The sequence below is a fragment of the Coregonus clupeaformis genome, chromosome 37, assembly GCF_020615455.1.
Source record: "Coregonus clupeaformis isolate EN_2021a chromosome 37, ASM2061545v1, whole genome shotgun sequence".
Lineage (NCBI taxonomy): Eukaryota > Metazoa > Chordata > Actinopteri > Salmoniformes > Salmonidae > Coregonus > Coregonus clupeaformis.
The window spans coordinates 3,634,601-3,657,888 of record NC_059228.1 but is presented as its reverse complement, the minus strand read 5'-3'; the positions used below and the strand labels follow the sequence as shown (position 1 = coordinate 3,657,888).

The window sequence follows — 23,288 nt, the reverse complement described above, 5'->3', positions numbered from 1 at the left end:
TTTCTGTGTGTGGAGTAAAGGTGATATAGAGTTTTGTCATCTCTAGTTTCACAGGTGAAATGCTGGTAGAAATTAAGTAAGATTGCATTAAAATCACCGGCCACTAGGAGCGCTGTCTCTGCGTGAGCATTTTCTTGGTTGCTTATGGCCCTGAACAGCTCTTTGAGTGCGGTCCTAGTGTCAGCATCAGTTTGTGGTGGTAAATAGACAGCTATTTTGGTAAATAGTTTGGTCTACAGCTTATCATGAGGTATTCTAACTCAGGCAAGCAGAACCTCAAGACTTCCTTAATATTAGAGATTGCGCACCAGCTGTTGTTAACAAAGAGACACACACTTCCCCCTTGAGCTTACCAGAGGCTGCAGTTTGGTCCTGCCGATGCATAGAAAAACCAGGTAGATCTATATTATCCATGTCCTTGTTCAGCCACAACTCAGAGAAACATAGGATATTACAGTTCTTCAGGTCCCATTGATAGGATAGTCTCGAACAGAGTTCGTCCAGTTTGTTCTCCAGTGATTGTACATTTGCCAATGGGTAGAGGCGGTTTATTTACTCACCGACGTAGTTTCGTCAGGGTGCCTGCACGTCGGCCTCTCTTACGCCGTTTCTTCCTTTTCTGAGTCTTGGGGATTAGGGCCTGGTCTGGGATGAGCAGTATGTCCTGCGCCACCGACTCGTTGAAGTAGAAATCTTCATCCAAATCGAGGTTAGTGATCGTTGTTCTGATGTCCAGAAGCTCTTTTCGGTCATAGGAAATGATGGCGGAAACATTATGTACAAAAACAGTTAAGATCAGCGCAAAAAAACCAAACACAAAATAGCAGAATTTGTCAGGAGCCCGTAAAACGGCAGCTACAGTGAGGGAAGAAAGTATTTGATCCCCTGCTAATTTTGTACGTTTGCCCACTGACAAAGAAATGATCAGTCTATAATTTTAATGGTAGGTTTATTTGAACAGTGAGAGACAGAATAACAACAAAACAATCCAGAAAAACACATGTCAAAAATGTTATAAATTGATTTGCATTTTAATGAGGGAAATAAGTATTTGACCCCCTCTCAATCAAAAAGATTTCTGGCTCCCAGGTGTCTTTTATACAGGTAACGAGCTGAGATTAGGAGCACACTCTTAAAGGGAGTCAGCTTGTTACCTGTATAAAAGACACCTGTCCACAGAAGCAATCAATCAATCAAATTCCAAACTCTCCACCATGGCCAAGTCCAAAGAGCTCTCCAAGGATGTCAGGGACAAGATTGTAGACCTACACAAGGCTGGAATGGGCTACAAGACCATCGCCAAGCAGCTTGGTGAGAAGGTGACAACAGTTGGTGCGATTATTCGCAAATGGAAGAAACACAAAATAACTGTCAATCTCCCTCGGCCTGGGGCTCCATGCAAGATCTCACCTCGTGGAGTTGCAATGATCATGAGAACGGTGAGGAATCAGCCCAGAACTACACGGGAGGATCTTGTCAATGATCTCAAGGCAGCTGGGACCATAGTCACCAAGAAAACAATTGGTAACACACTACGCCGTGAAAGACTGAAATCCTGCAGCGCCCGCAAGGTCCCCCTGCTCAAGAAAGCACATATACAGGGCCGTCTGAAGTTTGCCAATGAACATCTGAATGATTCAGAGGAGAACTGGGTGAAAGTGTTGTGGTCAGATGAGACCAAAATGGAGCTCTTTGGCATCAACTCAACTCACCGTGTTTGGAGGAGGAGGAATGCTGCCTATGACCCCAAGAACACCATCCCCACCGTCAAACATGGAGGTGGAAACATTATGCTTTGGGGGTGTTTTTCTGCTAAGGGGACAGGATAACTTCACCGCATAAAAGGGACGATGGACGGGGCCATGTACCGTCAAATCTTGGGTGAGAACCTCCTTCCCTCAGCCAGGGCATTGAAAATGGGTCGTGGTTGGGTATTCCAGCATGACAATGACCCAAAACACACGGCCAAGGCAACAAAGGAGTGGCTCAAGAAGAAGCACATTAAGGTCCTGGAGTGGCCTAGCCAGTCTCCAGACCTTAATCCCATAGAAAATCTGTGGAGGGAGCTGAAGGTTCGAGTTGCCAAACGTCAGCCTCGAAACCTTAATTACTTGGAGAAGATCTGCAAAGAGGAGTGGGACAAAATCCCTCCTGAGATGTGTGCAAACCTGGTGGCCAACTACAAGAAACATCTGACCTCTGTGATTGCCAACAAGGGTTTTGCCACCAAGTACTAAGTCATGTTTTGCAGAGGGGTCAAATACTTATTTCCCTAATTAAAATGCAAATCAATTTATAACATTTTTAACATGTGTTTTTTCTGAATTGTTTTGTTGTTATTCTGTCTCTCACTGTTCAAATAAACCTACCATTAAAATTATAGACTGATCATGTCTTTGTCAGTGGGAAAACTTACAAAATCAGCAGGGGATCAAATACTTTTTTCTCTCACTGTACATATTTGATAGACGATAAAAACATCAGCAGAGAAACAGATTTACTATTCAGCCATGGGCCATATAAGCGGATCCCCTCATGTAAGAATTACTGGCACACTAACACTAGCAACAATAGTCAAATGAATAAAAGGTCAAAAATACAGTTCTAATAAATGTAACAGCTGCATAATGGAATAAGATTCTCAACTGTTTTTTAATAGAAAAAAATGCATCAAATATTTTCTGTATCATAGCACATAAACAATTGTATAATGAGAGACAGAAAATCTAGGGAATCTAGACATTTTGGTGGGACTTCAGGAATTCAATTGAATGTCAAATATTAAAAAAAATCTTCTTTCAAATGATACATGCCAACGTTTTAAGCCACATATGGCCCTTTTATTTGTTTTGTTATTATATTGCTAGAATAATAACATTTGAAAATAACTAATTTGCATATACATATAGGCAAAATATTATAAATTAGCATGAAATTGATCTTTATCCATTCAGCTCTTTCTAAGCTACCGCCCCAATGAGAATGTTTTACTGTCTCCTCACAATCTCCCGTTAACTTTCACCATAGTTTCTCCCAAAGACGTGCAACATCACTTATTCATGATTGATGTCATCTCAAATATTAAACACAAGGCGGAAATGTTTTGTACCAAAATATTATCCACCTGTTGTCAACATCAACATATAACGTTCTTCTTTTTAAATTTGACAATTCATTTGACAATATGCTAAAGATAAGAAAATGCGCGATTGATTTACATGCATATTTTTCGTGTCGGCTTACTTTTCTGAGTGGTGACTTTGTTTACAATTTGGCCCGAAGGTGGGTTTTTTTGGCCCCCAAGTTTTCTGAGCAAAAAAATATAAATTATATATATATTTTGCATTTTCATTGTTGGACATAAAATACTTTAAAAACACCAGCTCCAGGTGATTTTAATTTTGGAAATCTGTTGATGATCCCTAGTTTACAATAACATCTAATCAAGGGAAGCAGACTGTCACACAACACAGCAGGGTAGAATCAAAGACTAATAAGCGCTATCATAATGAAAATCAATTGGTTACACTTCAGTGGGAATGGATCCGTGAGGGAGTTCCTCACTGCTTCATGCTGTCAATCTCTACTGACTCCCCTGGTTAGATGAAGGTTAAATAAAAAATAGCTGTGAGGGAAGTTTACTAGAATCTGCCGGTCTCATTTCATCATACATCATAGATACATGCTAGTATGGCGGATTCATCTGATATAATGACAGGTATGTGCTATTTTTGTAGAATTTTCCTTATACATTGGAATAGGGTCAAAACTGCGTAAGGACTTTGCTCCGTGTGGCTGCTACCATTGCGGCTCTTTTTAAGACAGTTTCTCCTCTGGACATTACATTCCCCTGACACACAGAGAAACTACTGGAGAGTCCAGATAGCCCTCATTTCCTTTTCCCTCTTTTATGGGCTCCTCTGACAGCCTGAGTAGCCCTTTTAACTCTGTCTCCATAAAGGACGCACACAAACACACACGCACATGCACATGCACACACAATGAATACAAGACGGTATAGCTCTGATGAAGGCAGGGCTCTAGCCAGATAGATGTTGATGTTGTGGTTGATTTCTGGGTTTCCCTCTGCCCGTGTCTCTGTGTTGTCACAGCGAAATTGCCTGGCCTTGTCTGATGCCTGATAGATCCATTTACATCACAGTTAACCTGGATACTGTGTTGCAGTGTGTTTCATGAGAAGAGACACAGCATAGGAATACCACTTAACTACATTTTCCTCCTGTCCCTCTCATCCTGTCTCCCTCTTCTCTCTCTGCTCTTTCCCCCTCATTATTGCTCCCTCTTTTCTGCTCTCTCCTCTCTCTCTCTCTTGCTCTCTCGCTCAATTCAATTCAGTTTAAGGGCCTTATTGGCATGGGAAACATATGTTTTTTTACGTTGCTAAAGCAAGTGAAAAAGTTAATAAACAAATGTGAAATTAACAATATGAAATTAACAGTAAACATATAGGTTGTATTTACAATGGTGTTTGTTCTTCACTGGTTGCCCTTTTCTTGTGGCATAAGGTCACAAATCTTGCTGCTGTGATTGCACACTGTGGTATTTCACCCAATAGATATCAGAGTTTATCCAAATTTGATTTGTTTTCGAATTATGTGGGTCTGTGTAATCTGAGGGAAGTATGTGTCTCTAATGTGGTTCATACATTTAGCAGGAAGTTAGGATGTGCAGCTCAGTTTCCATCTCATTTTGTGGGCAGTGTGCACATAACCTGTATTCTCTTGAAAGCCAGGTCTACCTACGGCGGCCTTTCTCAATAGCAAGGCTATGCTCACTGAGTCTGTACATAGTCAAAGATTTCCGTAATTTTGGATCAGTCACAGTGGTCAGGTATTCTGCCACTGTGTACTCTCTGTTTAGGGCCAAATTCCATTCTAGTTTGCACAGTTTTTTTGTAAATTTCCAATGTGTCTAGTAATTATCTTTTTGTTTTCTCATGATTTGGTTGGGTCTAATTGTGTTCCGGTCCTGGGGGTCTGTGGGGTCTGTTTGTGTTTGTGAACAGAGCCCCAGAACCAGCTTGCTTAGGGGACTCTTCTCCAGGTCCATCTCTCTGTAGGTGATGGCTTTGTTACGGAAGGTTTGGGAATCACTTCCTTTTTAGGTGGTTGTAGAATTTAACGGCTCTTTTCTGGATTTTGATAATTAGCGGGTATCTGTCTAATTCTGCTCTGCATGCATTATTTGGTGTTTTACGTTGTACACTGAGGATATATTTGCAGAATTCTGCATGCAGAGTCCAATTTTGTGTTTGTCCCATTTTGTGAATTATTGGTTGGTGAGCGGACCCCAGACCTCACAACCTTAAAGGGCAATGGGTTCTATAACTGATTCAAGTATTTTTTTGCCAGATCCTAATTGGTATGTCAAATTTTTTGTTCCTTTTGATGGCATTGAAGGCCCTTCTTGCCTTGTCTCTCAGATCGTTCACAGCCGGAGGGGATGGCTGCCGTTTTATGGACTCTTAACCAACCGTACTGTTTTGTGTTTTTTCGCATTGTTTGTAACTTATTAGGACATAATGTTGCTGCTGGACATCAGAACAGCGATTACTCACCTTGAACTGGACAAATCATTTTTCTTTAATGAGTCGGACGAGAGGAATTTCCTCCAGACACCCGATAGGGCCTTATCCCTGTCAAGCCTCCTGTAGCTCAGTTGGTAGAGCATGGCGCTTGCAACCCCAGGGTTGTGGGATTGATTCCCATGGGGGGCCAGTATGAAAAATTTATGCACTCACTAACTGTAAGTCGCTCTGGATAAGAGCGTCTGCGAAATCACTTAAATGTAAAATTCACAGTAGAAAGAAAAGGAGATATCGCAGAAGGAGATCGGGGTGCCTGGTAAGGAGCTGGCGACGAGTGGCTAATCTGCCTTTGCCATCGATACTACTGGCCAACTTACAATCGCTTGATAATAAAGTGGACGAACTACAAGCACGTATATCCTACCAACGGGACATTAAAAACTGTAATATCTTATGTTTCACTGAATCGTGGCTAAACGAAGGCATGAATAACATACAGCTGGCGGATTATACACTGTATCTGCAGGATAGAACAGCAGCCTCTGGTAATACAAGGGGTGGCGGTCTATGTATATTTGTAAACAACAGCTGGTGCACGATATCTAAAGAAGTCTCAAGGTTTTGCTCGCCTGGGGTAGACTACCTCATGATAAGCTGTAGACCACACTATCTACCAAGAGAGTTTTCATCTATATTCTTCGTAGCTGTCTATTTACCACCACAAACCGATGCTGGCACTAAGACCGCACTCAATGAACTGTATACGGCCATAAGCAAATAGGAAAACGCTCATCCAGAGGCGGCACTCCTAGTGGCCGGGTACTTTAATGCAGGGAAACTTAAATCCGTTTTACTTAATTTCTACCAGCATGTTAAATGTGCAACCAGAGGGAAAAAAACTCTAGACCACCTTTACTCCACACACAGAGACGCGTACAAAGCTCTCTCTCTCCCTCCATTTGGCAAATCTGACCATAATTCTATCCTCCTGATTCCTGATTACAAGCAAAAACTAAAGCAGGAAGCACCAGTTACTCAGTCAATAAAAAAGTGGTCAGATGAAACAGATGCTAAGCTACAGGACTGTTTTGCTAGCACAGACTGGAATATGTTCCGGGATTCTTCCGATGGCATTGAGGAGTACATATTCGTTGCCAAACCCACTGGCTCCAGGCCATCTATAAATAACTTCTAGGCAAATCCCCGCCTTATCTTAGCTCATTGGTCACTATAGCAACACCCACCCGTAGTATGCGCTCCAGCAGGTATATCTCACTGGTCATCCCCAAAGCCAACACCTCCTTTGGCCGCCATTCCTTCCAGTTCTCTGCTGCCAATGACTGGAACGAACTGCAAAAATCTCTGAAGCTGGAGACTCTTATCTCCCTCACTAACTTTAAGCATCAGTTGTCAGAGCAGCTTACCGATCACTGCACCTGTACACAGCCCATCTGAAATTAGCCCACCCAACTACATCATCCCCATATTGTTATTTATTTTGCTCATTTGCACCCCAGTATCTCTATTTGCACATCATCTCTTGCACATCTATCATTCCAGTGTTAATACTAATTGTAATTATTTTGCACTATGGCCTATTTATTGCCTTACCTCCATAACTTGCAACATTTGCACACACTGTATATATATTTTCTGTTGTATTTTTGACTTTATGTTTTGTTTACCCCATATGTAACTCTGTCTTGTTGTTTTTATCGCACTGCTTTGCTTTATCTTGGCCAGGTCGCAGTTGTAAATGAGAACTTGTTCTCAACTGGCTTACCTAGTTAAATAAAGGTAAAAAAAAAAATATATATATATATATATAGCCTCGCTATTGTTATTTTTACTTCTGCTCTTTAATTATTTTATTTCATATTATTTTATATTGTATTTTTTTGTGTGCTTTTCTTTGGTATTCTTTCTGAAAACTGCATTGTTGGTTAAGGGCTTGTAAGTAAGCATTTCACTGTAAGGTTTACACCTGTTGTATTCGGCACATGTGACAAATAAAATGTGATTTGATTTGAATTTACTTGTGGCGCTGATGTATAGGCTGAGGTATGTGTCGTTTTTTGTGTGCTCAAGGGCAACGTTGTCTAGATGGAATTTTTTTATTTTTGGAACACCATTATTTTTGTCTTACTGAGATATACTGTCAGGGCCCAGGTCTGACAGAATCTGTGCAGAAGATCTAGGTGCTGCTGTAGGCCGTCCTTGGTTGGGGACAGAAGCACCAGATCATCAGCAAACAGTAGACATTTTTTACTTCAGATAGTAGGGTGAGGCCAGGTGCTGCAGTCTGTTCTAGTGCCCTCGCCAATTCGTTGATATATATGTTGCATCACTGTCTAACCCCACGGCCCTGTGGAAAGAAATGTGTGTGTTTTTTGCCAATTTTAACCGCACACTTGTTGTTTGTGGACATGGATTTTATAATGTCATATGTTTTCCCCCAACACCACTTTCCATCAATTTGTATAGCAGACTCTCATGCCAAATTGAGTCAAAAGCTTTTTTGAAATCAACAAAGCATGAGAAGACTTTGCCTTTGTTTTAATTTGTTTGTTTGTCAATTAGGGTGTGCAGGGTGAATACGTGGTCTGTCGTATGGTAATTTGGTAAAAAGCCAATTTGACATTTGCTCAGTACATTGTTTTCACTGAGGAAATGTACGAGTCTGCTGTTAATTATAATGCAGAGGATTTTCCCAAGGTTGCTGTTGACGCATATCCCACAGTAGTTATTGGGGTCAAATTTGTCTCCACGTTTGTGGATTGGGGTGATCAGTCCTTGGTTCCAAATATTGGGGAAGATGCCAGAGCGAAGGATGATGTTAAAGAGTTTAAGTATAGCCAATTGGAATTTGTGGTCTGTATATTTTATCATTTCATTGAGGATACCATCAACACCACAGGCATTTTTGGGTTGGAGGGTTTGTATTTTGTCCTGTAGTTAATTCGATGTAATTGGAGAATCCAGTGGGTTCTGGTAGTCTTTAATAGTTGATTCTAATATTTTTTATTTGATCATGTATATGTTTTTGCTGTTTGTTCTTTGTTATAGGGCCAAAAAGATTGGAGAAGTGGTTTACCCATACATCTCCGTTTTGGATAGATAACTCTTCGTGTTGTTATTTGTTTAGTTCTTTCAAATTTTCCCAGAAGTGGTTAGAGTCTATGGATTCTTCAATTACATATCTCTCTCTCTCTCTCTGTCTCCTTTAACAGGGTTGGAAAGTGGGGGTGTGACCCTGAAGGAGCCAGCTACGGAGGCGGAGATCGAGAGCTCTGCACCAGTGACATTGCGATGCCACATTGACGGACACCCACGGTGAGCCCCCCCTCCTCTCTTCCTTTACCTTAAGTTCAGAGTTCAAGGGGTGCCTGTGCCTCATGTACAGTGCCTTCGGAAAGTATTCAGACCCCTTGACTTTTTCCACATTTTGTTACTTTACAGCCTTATTCAAAAAATGATTAAATATAAATGTTCCTCAGCCATCTACAAATAATACCCATTAATGACAAAGCGAAAACATGTTTTTAGAAATGTTATCTTATCTTTGCTATGAGACTCGAAATTGAGCTCATGTGCATCCTGTTTCCATTAAGCATCCTTGAGATGTTTCTACAACTTCATTGGAGTCTACCTTTGGTAAATTCAATTGGACATTATTTGTAAAGGCACACACCTGTCTATGTAAGGTCCCACAGGGGACCAAAACATTTCTGCAGCGTTGAAGGTCCCCAAGAACACAGTGGCCTCCATCATTCTTAAATGGAAGAAGTTTGGAACCACCAAGATTCTTCCTAGAGCTGGCCAAACTGAGCAATCGGGGGAGAAGGGCCTTGATCAGGGAGGTGACCAAGAACCCGATGGTCACTCTGACAGAGCTCTAGAGTTCCTCTGTGGAGATGGGAGAACCTTCCAGAAGGGCAATCATCTCTGCAGCACTCCACCAATCAGGCCTTTATGGTAGAGTGGCCAGACGGAAACCACTCCTCAGTAAAAGGCACATGACAGCCCGCTTGGAGTTTGCCAAAAGGCACCTAAAGACTCTCCGACCATGAGAAACAAGATTATCTGGTCTGAAGAAACCAAGATTGAACTCTTTGGCCTGAATGCCAAGTCTGGAGGAAACCTGTCACCATCCCTACGGTGAAACATGGTGGTGGCAGCATCATGCTGTGGGGATGTTTTTCAGCGGCAGGGACTGGGAGACTAGTCAGGATCAATGCAAAGATGAACTGAGCAAAGTATAGAGAGATCCTTGATGATTACCTGCTCCAGAGTGCTCAGGATCTCATACTGGGGTGAAGATTCACCTTCTAACAGGGCAACGACCCTAAGCACACAGCCAAGACAACGCAGGAGTGACTTCGGGACAAGCCTCTGAATATCCTTGAGTGGCCCAGCCAGAGCCCGGACTTGAACCCGATCAAACATCTCTGGAGAGACCTGAAAATAGCTGTGCAGCAACGCTCCCCATCCAACCTGACAGAGCTTGAGAGGATCTGCAGAGAAGAATGGGAGAAACTCCCCAAATACAGGTGTGCCAAGCTTGTAGTGTCATACCCAAGAAGACTCAAGGCTGTAATCGCTGCCAAAGGTGCTTCAACAAAGTACTGAGTAAAGGGTCTGAATACTTACGTAAATGTGTTTTTTCAATTATTTATTTTTAATAATTTTGCTAACATTTCTAAAAACCGCATGAACTGCCGACATTATTACGCATATTAAATGATAATGCTGGAAAATAATATATGCAAGATATTTGAATAGATATATATTTTTAAATAGCTATATATATATTGAGGTGAGAGCATTGGAAATGCTTTTGGCGGTTGACCTGCTTCTGGTTTGTGGGTGGCACTGTGTGCTGTTTTCGATGGATGGGTCCTGGCCTCTCGGGGCCCTAGGCATCCAGAGGGAAGGGGGTGGTATGCCGATCACTGGGATGACGGCCCAACTTGGGACGGGGAGGGGCTTTAGCGGGGGAATTAGTGGAGAACAGTTGGAGGGTTACTTAGTAGCAATGCAAATATCATGGTACAGCTATATGGACACTCAATCACTATGGTATTTTTTATGGGTACATTTACAAACATATATAATGAGAAATAGATTTGAAACTTGTATCTCATTATGGTATATGGTGAAATATGTATAGCCAGTTATAATTGTAATGGCTTAGCAGATAATAACAAAAGAAGAACAATATTTACATGGCTCAAAGAGAAGGAATATAATATATATTGTTTACAGGAAACTCATTCAACAATTCTAGATGAAGTTGCGAGATATACTTCTCCCATGGGCAAAGAAACTCAAAAGGGGTGATGATATTAATTAATCTGCAAATTGTCCAAACAGATACGCAAGATAGATGGATTATTTTAAATATGTTATTGGACCATAAACAGATATGGCTCATTAACCTTTACGGACCACATAATGATGATCCACACTTCTTTGACAATATATATAATAAATTATCAACCCTGCAAGCAATTCAAGACTCTATTATTATGGTGGGAGATTATAATACCGTTTTAAATAGCTCAATGGACCGTAAAGGAAATCACACTACAAAAAATCACCCTCATGCTCTTAAGGAAATCATGAATGTCATGAATACATTAGAACTAGTAGATATATGGAGGCTTAAATATCCTGAACTAGTGAGATATACATGGCGGTGACTCAATCAAGCTAGTCGTCTTGACTTCTTTCTTATGTCATTCTCGTTGGCACCAAAAGTTTAAAAAGTGTTGATAGGGGACAGAATGCGGCCAGACCATCATATAATTGGCATATACAGTGGGGAGAACAATTTGATACACTGCCGATTTTGCAGGTTTTCCTACTTACAAAGCATGTAGAGGTCTGTAATTTTTATCATAGGTACACTTCAACTGTGAGAGACGGAATCTAAAACAAAAATCCAGAAAATCACATTTTATGATTTTTAAGTAATTAATTTGCATTTTATTGCATGACATAAGTATTTGATACATCAGAAAAGCAGAACTTAATATTTGGTACAGAAACCTTTGTTTGCAATTACAGAGATCATACGTTTCCTGTAGGTCTTGACCAGGTTTGCACACACTGCAGCAGGGATTTTGGCCCACTCCTCCATATAGACCTTCTCCAGATCCTTCAGGTTTCGGGTCTGTCGCTGGGCAATACGGACTTTCAGCTCCCTCCAAAGATTTTCTATTGGGTTCAGGTCTGGAGACTGGCTAGGCCACTCCAGGACCTTGAGATGCCTCTTACGGAGCCACTCCTTAGTTGCCCTGGCTGTGTGTTTCGGGTCGTTGTCATGCTGGAAGACCCAGCCACGACCCATCTTCAATGCTCTTACTGAGGGAAGGAGGTTGTTGGCTAAGATCTCGCGATACATGGCCCCATCCATCCTCCCCTCAATACGGTGCAGTCGTCCTGTCCCCTTTGCAGAAAAGCATCCCCAAAGAATGATGTTTCCACCTCCATGCTTCACGGTTGGGATGGTGTTCTTGGGGTTGTACTCATCCTTCTTCTTCCTCCAAACACGGTGAGTGGAGTTTAGACCAAAAAGCTCTATTTTTGTCTCATCAGACCACATGACCTTCTCCCATTCGTCCTCTGGATCATCCAGATGGTCATTGGCAAACTTCAGACGGGCCTGGACATGCGCTGGCTTGAGCAGGGGGACCTTGCGTGCGCTGCAGGATTTTAATCCATGACGGCGTAGTGTGTTACTAATGGTTTTCTTTGAGACTGTGGTCCCAGCTCTCTTCAGGTCATTGACCAGGTCCTGCCATGTAGTTCTGGGCTGATCCCTCACCTTCCTCATGATCATTGATGCCCCACGAGGTGAGATCTTGCATGGAGCCCCAGACCGAGGGCGATTGACTGTCATCTTGAACTTCTTCCATTTTCTAATAATTGCGCCAACAGTTGTTGCCTTCTCACCAAGCTGCTTGCCTATTGTCCTGTAGCCCATCCCAGCCTTGTGCAGGTCTACAATTTTATCCCTGATGTCCTTACACAGCACTCTGGTCTTGGCCATTGTGGAGAGGTTGGAGTCTGTTTGATTGAGTGTGTGGACAGGTGTCTTTTATACAGGTAAAGAGTTCAAACAGGTGCAGTTAATACAGGTAATGAGTGGAGAACAGGAGGGCTTCTTAAAGAAAAACTAACAGGTCTGTGAGAGCCGGAATTCTTACTGGTTGGTAGGTGATCAAATACTTATGTCATGCAATAAAATACAAATTAATTACTTAAAAATCATACAATGTGATTTTCTGGATTTTTGTTTTAGATTCCGTCTCTCACAGTTGAAGTGTACCTATGATAAAAATTACAGACCTCTACATACTTTGTAAGTAAAATCGGCAGTGTATCAAATACTTGTTCTCCCCACTGTACATTACTCTTACTGAATTTCCATGTGGGCGAGGATATTGGAAATTTAATCAAAGCCTATTGGATGATAACTTGTTTTTTAACTAGGACAGAGGAATTCATAACTGTTTTTTTCCGACATAACATAGGTACAGCAAATCCCCTTATTGTATGGGACACCTTTAAATGTGCCTTTGGAGACCATGCAATTCAGTACTCATCTCGAAAACAAAAGCAATTTAGGTCAAAAGAGTCCATACTAACATAGGAAATAGAAGGTCTAACAGAACAGATAGATAGCAATAAAAACTGTAACATAGAGGCTCAGAATAAATTAGAGGAAAAACTAAAAGAAATGGAGAAACTTATTCAAGAAAGATCAAGGGTAATATATTATAAAAATAAAGCAAACTGGATGAAATATGGGGAAAAATGCACAACATTTTTTTTTAGTCTTCAGCATAGGAATGCTACCAAAAAGAATTTACTGAAACTGATTACAAATGACGGAGTCACCCATGATTCACCAAATGATATTTTGAAGGAGGAAACAAAGTACTTTAAGCATATGTTTTCGTTTCAGTCGCCTCCATCTCCTCTAACTAATTGTAGAGATTTTTTTTTTCATTGATAATGTAAATGTAACAGCCATACAGAAAGACTCATGTGAAGGTGAAATTACAGAGGAGGAACTTCTGGATGCAATTAAAGACTTTAAGTCCGGGAAAACTCCAGGGTTGGATGGCATACCAGTCGAGGTATACAAAACCTTTTTAGATATACTCAGAGGACCATTATTAGCATGTTTTAACCACTCCTATGTAAATGGTAGATTATCAGACACTCAAGAAGAAGGTCTGATTTCATTATTACTGAAACCGGATACAAGTGGAAAATACAAAGATCCAGTCCATTAAAAAAATTGGAGGCCCCTTACACTTCAGTGTTGTGATGCAAAAATTCTAGCTAAATGTATAGCTCATAGAATTAAAAAGGTATTGTCGGACATTATTCATTCTAATCAGACATATTTTTTACATGGAAGATACATTGGAGATAATATAAGGCAAGTACTGGAAACAATAGAACACTATGAAACATCTGGGAAACCAGGCCTGCTATTTATAGCAGACTTCAAAAAGGCATTTGATAAAGTACGACTGGGGTTTATATATAACTGCCTGGAGCATTTCAGTTTTGGAGAATCTCTTATAAAATGGGTTAAAATCATGTATAGTAACCCTAGGTGTAAAATAGTAAATAATGGCTATTTCTCAGAAAGTTTTAAACCGTCAAGAGGAGTGAAACAAGGTTGTCTACTATCGGCATATCTATTTATTATGCCCATCGAGATGTTAGCTATTAAAATCAGATCCAATAATAATATCAAAAGATTAGAAATCCAGGGCTTAAAAACAAAAGTGTCATTGTACGCTGATGATTCATGTTTTCTTTTAAATCCACAACTTGAATCCCTCCACAGCCTCATAGTGGATCTAGATACATTTTCTAACCTCTCTGGATTACAACCTAATTATGATAAATGTACTATATTACGTATTGGATCACTAAAAAAATAAAGATTTTACATTACCATGTAGTTTTCCAATAAAATGGGCTGATGGTGATGTGGATATACTCAGAATACATATCCCAAATGAAATAAATGATCTCACTCCAATACATTTTAATAGAAAGTTAGCAAAAATAGATAAGCTCTTGCTACCATGGAAAGGTAAATACCTGTCAATTTGTGGAAAAATCACCTTGATTAACTCTTTAGTATTATCCCAGTTTACAGTGAGGGAAAAAAGTATTTGATCCCCTGCTGATTTTGTATGTTTGCCCACTGACAAAGAAATTATCAGTCTATCATTTTAATGGTAGGTTTATTTGAACAGTGAGAGACAGAATAATTACAAAAAAATCCAGAAAAACGCATGTCACAAATGTTATAAATTGATTTGCATTTTAATGAGGGAAATAAGTATTTGGCCCCCTCTCAATCAGAAAGATTTCTGGCTCCCAGGTGTCTTTTATACAGGTAACGAGCTGAGATTAGGAGCACACTCTTAAAGGGAGTGCTCCTAATCTCAGTTTGTTACCTGTATAAAAGACACCTGTCCACAGAAGCAATCAATCAATCAGATTCAAAACTCTCCACCATGGCCAAGACCAAAGAGCTCTCCAAGGATGTCAGGAACAAGATTGTAGACCTACACAAGGCTGGAATGGGCTACAAGACCATCGCCAAACAGCTTGGTGAGAAGGTGACAACAGTTGGTGCGATTATTCGCAAATGGAAGAAACACAAATGAACTGTCAATCTCCCTCAGCCTGGGGCTCCATGCAAGATCTCACCTCGTGGAGTTGCAATGATCATGAAAACGGTGAGGAATCAGCCCAGAACTACACGGGAGGATCTTGTCAATGATCTCAAGGCAGCTGGGACCATAGTCACCAAGAAAACAATTGGTAACACACTACGCCGTGAAGGACTGAAATCCTGCAGTGCCCGCAAGGTCCCCCTGCTCAAGAAAGCACATATACAGGGCCGTCTGAAGTTTGCCAATGAACATCTGAATGATTCAGAGGAGAACTGGGTGAAAGTGTTGTGGTCAGATGAGACCAAAATGGAGCTCTTTGGCATCAACTCCACTCGCCGTGTTTGGAGGAGGAGGAATGCTGCCTATGACCCCAAGAACACCATCTCCACCATCAAACATGGAGGTGGAAACATTATGCTTTGGGGGTGTTTTTCTGCTAAGGGGACAGGACAACTTCACCGCATAAAAGGGACGATGGACGGGGCCATGTACCGTCAAATCTTGGGTGAGAACCTCCTTCCCTCAGCCAGGGCATTGAAAATGGGTCGTGGTTGGGTATTCCAGCATGACAATGACCCAAAACACACGGCCAAGGCAACAAAGGAGTGGCTCAAGAAGAAGCACATTAAGGTCCTGGAGTGGCCTAGCCAGTCTCCAGACCTTAATCCCATAGAAAATCTGTGGAGGGAGCTGAAGGTTCGAGTTGCCAAACGTCAGCCTCGAAACCTTAATTACTTGGAGAAGATCTGCAAAGAGGAGTGGGACAAAATCCCTGCTGAGATGTGTGCAAACCTGGTGGCCAACTACAAGAAATGTCTGACCTCTGTGATTGCCACAAGGGTTTTGCCACCAAGTACTAAGTCATGTTTTGCAGAGGGGTCAAATACTTATTTCCCTAATTAAAATGCAAATCAATTTATAACATTTTTGACATGCATTTTTTCTGGATTTTTTTGTTGTTATTCTGTCTCTCACTGTTCAAATAAACCTACCATTAAAATTATAGACTGATCATGTCTTTGTCAGTGGGCAAACGTACAAAATCAGGGGATCAAATACTTTTTTCCCTCTGTACCTATTTGCTTATGGTCTTGCCTACGCCTAGCGAACAGTTTTTGAAAATATATGAGAAAAAAATATTCACTTTTATATGGAACGGCAAGCCAGACAAAATTAAATGGGCCTATTTATATAATGAATATGAATTCGGAGGACAGAAATGATTGAATATTAAAGCATTAGACCTATCACTAAAAGCTTCAGTCATACAAAAGTTAAACTTAAATCCGAACTGGTTCTCTACCTTTATTCAGATTACAACCTCACACTTTCAGTTATTTGAAAAGGAAATAATCTCCCAAATATCACTATTTCTAAAACAAGCCATAGAAAGTTGGTTGCAATTTCAATTTAATCCTCCAGAAACGACAGAACAAATAATGCAACAAATATTGTGGTTAAACTCAAATATAATAATTGATAAAACAACTTTTTATTTTTACAAAATGTTGAAAAAAGGTATAATCTTCGTAAATTATATCATCGGTTGGACTGGTGGAGTTATGTCACACATGCAGCTAACAAAAACATATGGAAATGTCTGCTCTAGCCAAAATTACAACCAAAAAATTGCAGCATTACCACAAAAATGTAAGAGGAAAGTGGAAGGGGGAAAATGTAAGGAACTTGTCTGACGGCCTTGCATTAAAAAACATAATTGGTTAAAGAAAACTGTGATAAATAACAAAGTATACCAGTTTCATTTAAGGACCAAAGGATTGACAGCAATCCCATATAGATTGCAAAATAGTTGGGAAGAGATTTTTGACGTACCGATCCCATGGCATAGTGTTTATGAACTGATACACAAAACAACACCGGATTCAAAACTTAGAATTTTTCTATTTAAATTATTATATAAAATTCTTGCTATCAATAGAATGTTATTTATATGGGGGATACAATCTTCCCAGCTCTGCAGATTTTGCTGCGAAGAGACAGAATCATTAGATCATTTGTTTTGGTACTGTCCATTTGTAGGTTGTTTTTGGACACAGGTCCAGGAATGGCTAAAGGATTGCAATATTTACCTGGAGCTAACCCTGCAGATAGCACTACTGGGTGATCTGAAAAGTAATAGACAATCGATCAATAATATAATAATACTTTTAGCAAAAATGTTTATTTTCAATTTACAATCTGTAGAAACAATGAGAATAGAAAGGTTCAGAACTTTTGTAAAACATCACAGTACAGTTGAAAAATATATGTCAAATAGAAATCCAATATGGATGGTGTTAAGAGATAGATGGGTGGTGTTGAATAGAGTTGAAGGATGGGACTAATAACAACTAACAACAACTAATAACAACAAGATAACTAATAATGTAAGCATACTATGTCCATAATAAGTACAGTGGGGGAAAAAAAGTATTTAGTCAGCCACCAATTGTGCAAGTTCTCCCACTTAAAAAGATGAGAGAGGCCTGTAATTTTCATCATAGGTACATGTCAACTATGACAGACAAAATGAGACAAAAAAATCCAGAAAATCACATTGTAGGATTTTTTATGAATTTATTTGCAAATTATGGTGGAAAAGAAGTATTTGGTCAATAACAAAAGTTTCTCAATACTTTGTTATATACCCCTTGTTGGCAATGACACAGGTCAAACGTTTTCTGTAAGTCTTCACAAGGTTTTCACACACTGTTGCTGGTATTTTGGCCCATTCCTCCATGCAGATCTCCTCTAGAGCAGTGATGTTTTGGGGCTGTCGCTGGGCAACACGGACTTTCAACTCCCTCCAAAGATTTTCTATGGGGTTGAGTACTGGAGACTGGCTAGGCCACTCCAGGACCTTGAAATGCTTCTTACAAAGCCACTCCTTCGTTGCCCGGGAGGTGTGTTTGGGATCATTGTCATGCTAAAAGACCCAGCCACGTTTCATCTTCAATGCCCTTGCTGATGGAAGGAGGTTTTCACTCAAAATCTCACGATACATGGCCCCATTCATTCTTTCCTTTACACGGATCAGTCGTCCTGGTCCCTTTGCAGAAAAACAGCCCCAAAGCATGATGTTTCCACCCCCATGCTTCACAGTAGGTATGGTGTTCTTTGGATGCAACTCAGCATTCTTTGTCCTCCAAACACGATGAGTTGAGTTTTTACCAAAAAGTTATATTTTGGTTTCATCTGACCATATGACATTCTCCCAATCCTCTTCTGGATCATCCAAATGCACTCTAGCAAACTTCAGACGGGCCTGGACATGTACTGGCTTAAGCAGGGGGACACGTCTGGCAATGCAGGATTTGAGTCCCTGGCGGAGTAGTGTGTTACTGATGGTAGGCTTTGTTACTTTGGTCCCAGCTCTCTGCAGGTCATTCACTAGGTCCCCCCGTGTGGTTCTGGGATTTTTGCTCACCGTTCTTGTGATCATTTTGACCCCACGGGGTGAGATCTTGCGTGGAGCCCCAGATCGAGGGAGATTATCAGTGGTCTTGTATGTCTTCCATTTCCTAATAATTGCTCCCACAGTTGATTTCTTCAAACCAAGCTGCTTACCTATTGCAGATTAAGTCTTCCCAGCCTGGTGCAGGTCTACAATTTTGTTTCTGGTGTCCTTTGACAGCTCTTTGGTCTTGACCATAGTGGAGTTTGGAGTGTGACTGTTTGAGGTTGTGGACAGGTGTCTTTTATACTGATAACAAGTTCAAACAGGTGCCATTAATACAGGTAACGAGTGGAGGACAGAGGAGCCTCTTAAAGAAGAAGTTACAGGTCTGTGAGAGCCAGAAATCTTGCTTGTTTGTAGGTGACCAAATACTTATTTTCCACCATACTTTGCAAATAAATTCATGAATAATCCTACAATGTGATTTTCTGGATTTTTTTTTCTCAATTTGTCTGTCATAGTTGACGTGTACCTATGATGAAAATGACAGGCCTCTCTCATCTTTTTAAGTGGGAGAACTTGCACAATTGGTGGCTGACTAAATACTTTTTTCCCCCACTGTATATAGGTTATAGGTTGAGAGCTGTTGTGAAAGAGCACAGTTAGAAAGATATGGCAAACCGGATGGACATCATGAAAATGATCGGAGAGGTTGAGGGTAGAGGAAATTCAGGAGTAAAAACAAACAAAATAGAATCATTGTAAAATTGACTGTGTCCATAAAATGTATATAGTATGTATAAGCTGGAAGTAGAGGCCTAAGCATTGTTGTTCACTAGTTTACTCCAATTAGGGAAGGGGTGGTGGGGTTGGAAAGTAATAAAGTGAAATATATATTTTTTAAAGGAAATGTATATGTATGTGTATATATGTATGTATATGTGTATGTATGTGAGTATATGTGTATATATATATTTGCGAGAAAAATAAAAATAAACATATGGGGGATTGGAAGTGATGCAGACAATTTCATTGATGGAAGTTACAATCTATCTGCAATAAACTTATTTACCCCCTAAAAAAAATTTAAAAAATGAATAACATTTCTAAAAACAAGTTTTTGCTTTGTCATTATGGGGTATTGTGTGTAGATTGTTCAGGGAAAAAAACAATTGAATCAATTTTAGAATAAGGCTGTAACGTAACAAAATGTGGAAAAAGTCAATGGGTCTGTATAGTTCCAGAATGCGCTGTACATACAACAACTGTGCTGACAATCTGCTCTGGCCCCCATACTGAAAAGACAAAAGGTCAAAGGTCTCCCTCGTGACCTTTCTCATGCCCTCCTCTCCCATCTTTAGAAGTAAAGGATTAACACGCACATAACCATGCTTTTCTCGCTTGATGCAGGGAATTACAGACCCCAAATTTACATTGTAGAAAAATAAATAATTTATCGTAAAAGTTTTGGTCAGATACATTCTCATGCCCTCCTCAGCCTCTTTAACGGAAAACGGATAACTGAAAACTGTAATTTATACTGTAATTTGGGGAATTGTCAACAGTAAAATACTCTGAAACTTTTTACTGCAGCATACTGTAAATGATGGTGCATTGTGGGAAAATGTTGTGGGCGGGGAAAGAATTGCTGTATTTCGAATGGTACTGTAATTCCACCCCACAGAATACAGTGACGTACCGTATCTTTAGAGCACCAAAAACTTTTTGGACCGCTAGTGGGTTCATGGTATTGTTGTTTCTGGCTCATTAACATATGTTGAGGCGTGCCTTGTAACATTTAAGAGGCTATATTTGTTGCAGCTGTGAGTAAGAATGCTGTACCAATTTAACTCCTATGTGGAGTGGCAGTGAGTTTTAAACCTTAAATGATTGAGCATTTTTGCCATGTCCTTTTGGTCAGTTTTGCTCTGTAGTTGCTGCCAGTTTGGAAGTCTTTGTTAAGGCCTCTAGCAGTGCAAGTGATATAAAACACCAAATATTCATTCATATACTGTAATCTGTATGCATTTTACCAAGCAGCCAACCTGTTTGCACCAATCCCTTGTAATTACAGTAAAATACTGTGAAATACAAACCCCTCCCCTCAATAAATGTAATGCATTCATTCATTCATTCCTTCCAATTACGGTAGCATTAACTTTTTTTACAGTATAATACAGTACATTTTACGGTATTGTACTATGTGTCATTACACAGTACTTGCTTTAATACCGTATTTATATTACAGTAGGTGTATTGTAATATGAAATACGGAATTTTACTTGCCACTGAGCTGCCTGTCAAATTCACGGCAACCCCTTTACAGTGTTCTCTCTCGCCTCCTCTACTCTCCTCCCCCCTCAGGCCTACGTGCCAGTGGTTCCGGGACAGGGTGAGGCTGACAGAGAAGACCCATCAAATCAACAACAAAGAGCGAACTCTCACCTTCAAGAGCGCCAGCCCCGACGACAACGGCCTGTACTACTGCTGTGCCAAGAATGCAGCCGGCCATGTGTGCAGCAACGCCAACTTCACCCTCAACATCATAGGTGTGTGTGGGTGGGTGGGGGAGTGGAATGTGTGTGTGTGTGTGTGTGTGCGTGCGTCTTTTTTGTCTGTGCACGTTTATCCTGTGTGTGTGTGTGTGTGTGTGTGTGTGTGGGCTCCGCTTCTCAGTAAAGGCTGCTTCATAATCCTGTTCCCTTTGTTGACATCGCACACACTTTGGTCCCGCTGGCAATTTGGCCCCATTACTACTGAGTTGCATTTTATCATTCCTACCTTTGCAGCATGGTCTTCAAAAGAATCACACAAACACACACACACACACATAATGTGTCGCTGCTGCTCTGTTGAGCAAGGCAACAGTGTGAGTTAATAAAACAAAAGAAAGGTTATGGCTTGTTAGCATATTTTCCACTTTTCATAAATATTTTCACACCTGTCATGGTGTGTTTAGTCACCTGATAGGCCTGTTAGAGGCTAGGCCTGGCAGCACTATGAGATTTGTTCTGTAGTGAATGTGGACCATTAGTGTGGAGAGAAAGCCTATAATGTGATTACTGCAGGGCCTACCGGTATGTAAGTATCCACAGCCACAGCCACTCACTCACACGCACTCTAAATCACACAAATCCACTTATTGTAAAGGTACTGTTTATTCCCAGAAATTCCATTTAACTGTTTTGCTCCATTTGTGTCGATTCTGTATGTTGTATTTCAATAAGCGCAATTTCACAGTATAAGTCCATGTATTTTTGTCCTGGTTTCTGTATACATTTTTGCTTATTACACAGTATGTGTGTGTGGAAATGTCACCCCGTGTGCCCCTGAACACATCACCACACAAAATAGAGTACCAATTAGCCACCTGTGCTGCTTACACACACACACACACACACACACACACACACACACACACACACACACACACACACACACACACACACACACATAGACACACCACAAACACGCACACACACACACACACACACACACACACACACACACACACACACACACACACACACACACATAGACACACCACAAACACGCACACGCACACACACACACACACACACACACACACACACATAGACACACCACACACACACACACACACATAGACACACCACACACACACACACACACACACACGCACACACACACACACACACACCGGATTAGCACTTGGATGGAGAGACTAAATATCTACATAAAAATATAATTGTTGAGTTTCCACCCGCTTTACAGTGCACTCCCATAGTCCTTCAGTGTGAGTGAATAGTTGTGGGGTGGCACAGGTGTAAACCTGGGTTCAAATAATGTTTGAAATCATTTCAAATGCTTGATTGAGTTTGCTTGTTGCAATGGAACCAATAGAAAAGTCCCAAAAGCGCAAACCCCGTCCACCTGGCACTCTAGGCAGGCTTAAGCAAGCGTTCAAAGTATTTATAACATTTCAAATAGTATTTTAATCCAGGTCTGCCCAGGTGTGTGCTGCTCTGCCCAGTTAGCGTTCCGCTTTGCTCTGTTTAGAACATCCTAATGCGGTTTCTGGCACCTACATCTCTTACGGCTGTGAAATCTGAAGAGTCTTATCCATAGACCTGGATTAGAGGCATTAAACACGCATTACAATGTCCAAAATCATATTTTAAAGCGCTGTAGTCATATCTTTCTGACCTACGCTGTAGCTGGGTATTAAGGGGTATTTAGAGGTGTAAAAATGTCCTAACTCTCAGTGATAAACTTTGTGGTGATTACTCCTCTCCTCTGATCCCTGTGACTCTGACACCTCTCTGGGCACGCCAAGCCAGCTGCAGCCCAAAACAGGGCCTGGAGAGTGGGTGTGTTTGACTGGCAGACAGGTTCTGGTGGTGGAGGTTGGGAGAGAGGGGAGAGAGGATGCCCTGTTAGGCCCCATTGTCTTGCTACACGATCCGCAGTCCCTAAATGAATGTCGTGCTAACTGACGTAAGACCATTAGGGCCTGATGGTAAACGCAGGGTTTAGAATCTGGGCCTGCCTGTAATTACAATATGTCCATCAACTAATCAAAGAAGACCATCTGGAATCTTTCTAACAATTACAAGATTAATTTAATTCATCAAAGGGCGTATTGGTA

General features: G+C 40.8%; 1 protein-coding gene across 1 annotated transcript in view; it reads left to right on the top strand.

The window, feature by feature from the left end:
- Nucleotides 1–23,288, top strand: part of LOC121553327 (inactive tyrosine-protein kinase 7-like) — a 210,793-nt gene that overhangs the window by 136,004 nt on the left and 51,501 nt on the right. The window contains exons 3-4 of the mRNA XM_041866356.2: nt 8,779–8,881; nt 21,026–21,210. Coding sequence (XP_041722290.1) covers nt 8,779–8,881; nt 21,026–21,210 — 288 coding nt within the window. The remainder of the gene's footprint in view (nt 1–8,778; nt 8,882–21,025; nt 21,211–23,288) is intronic.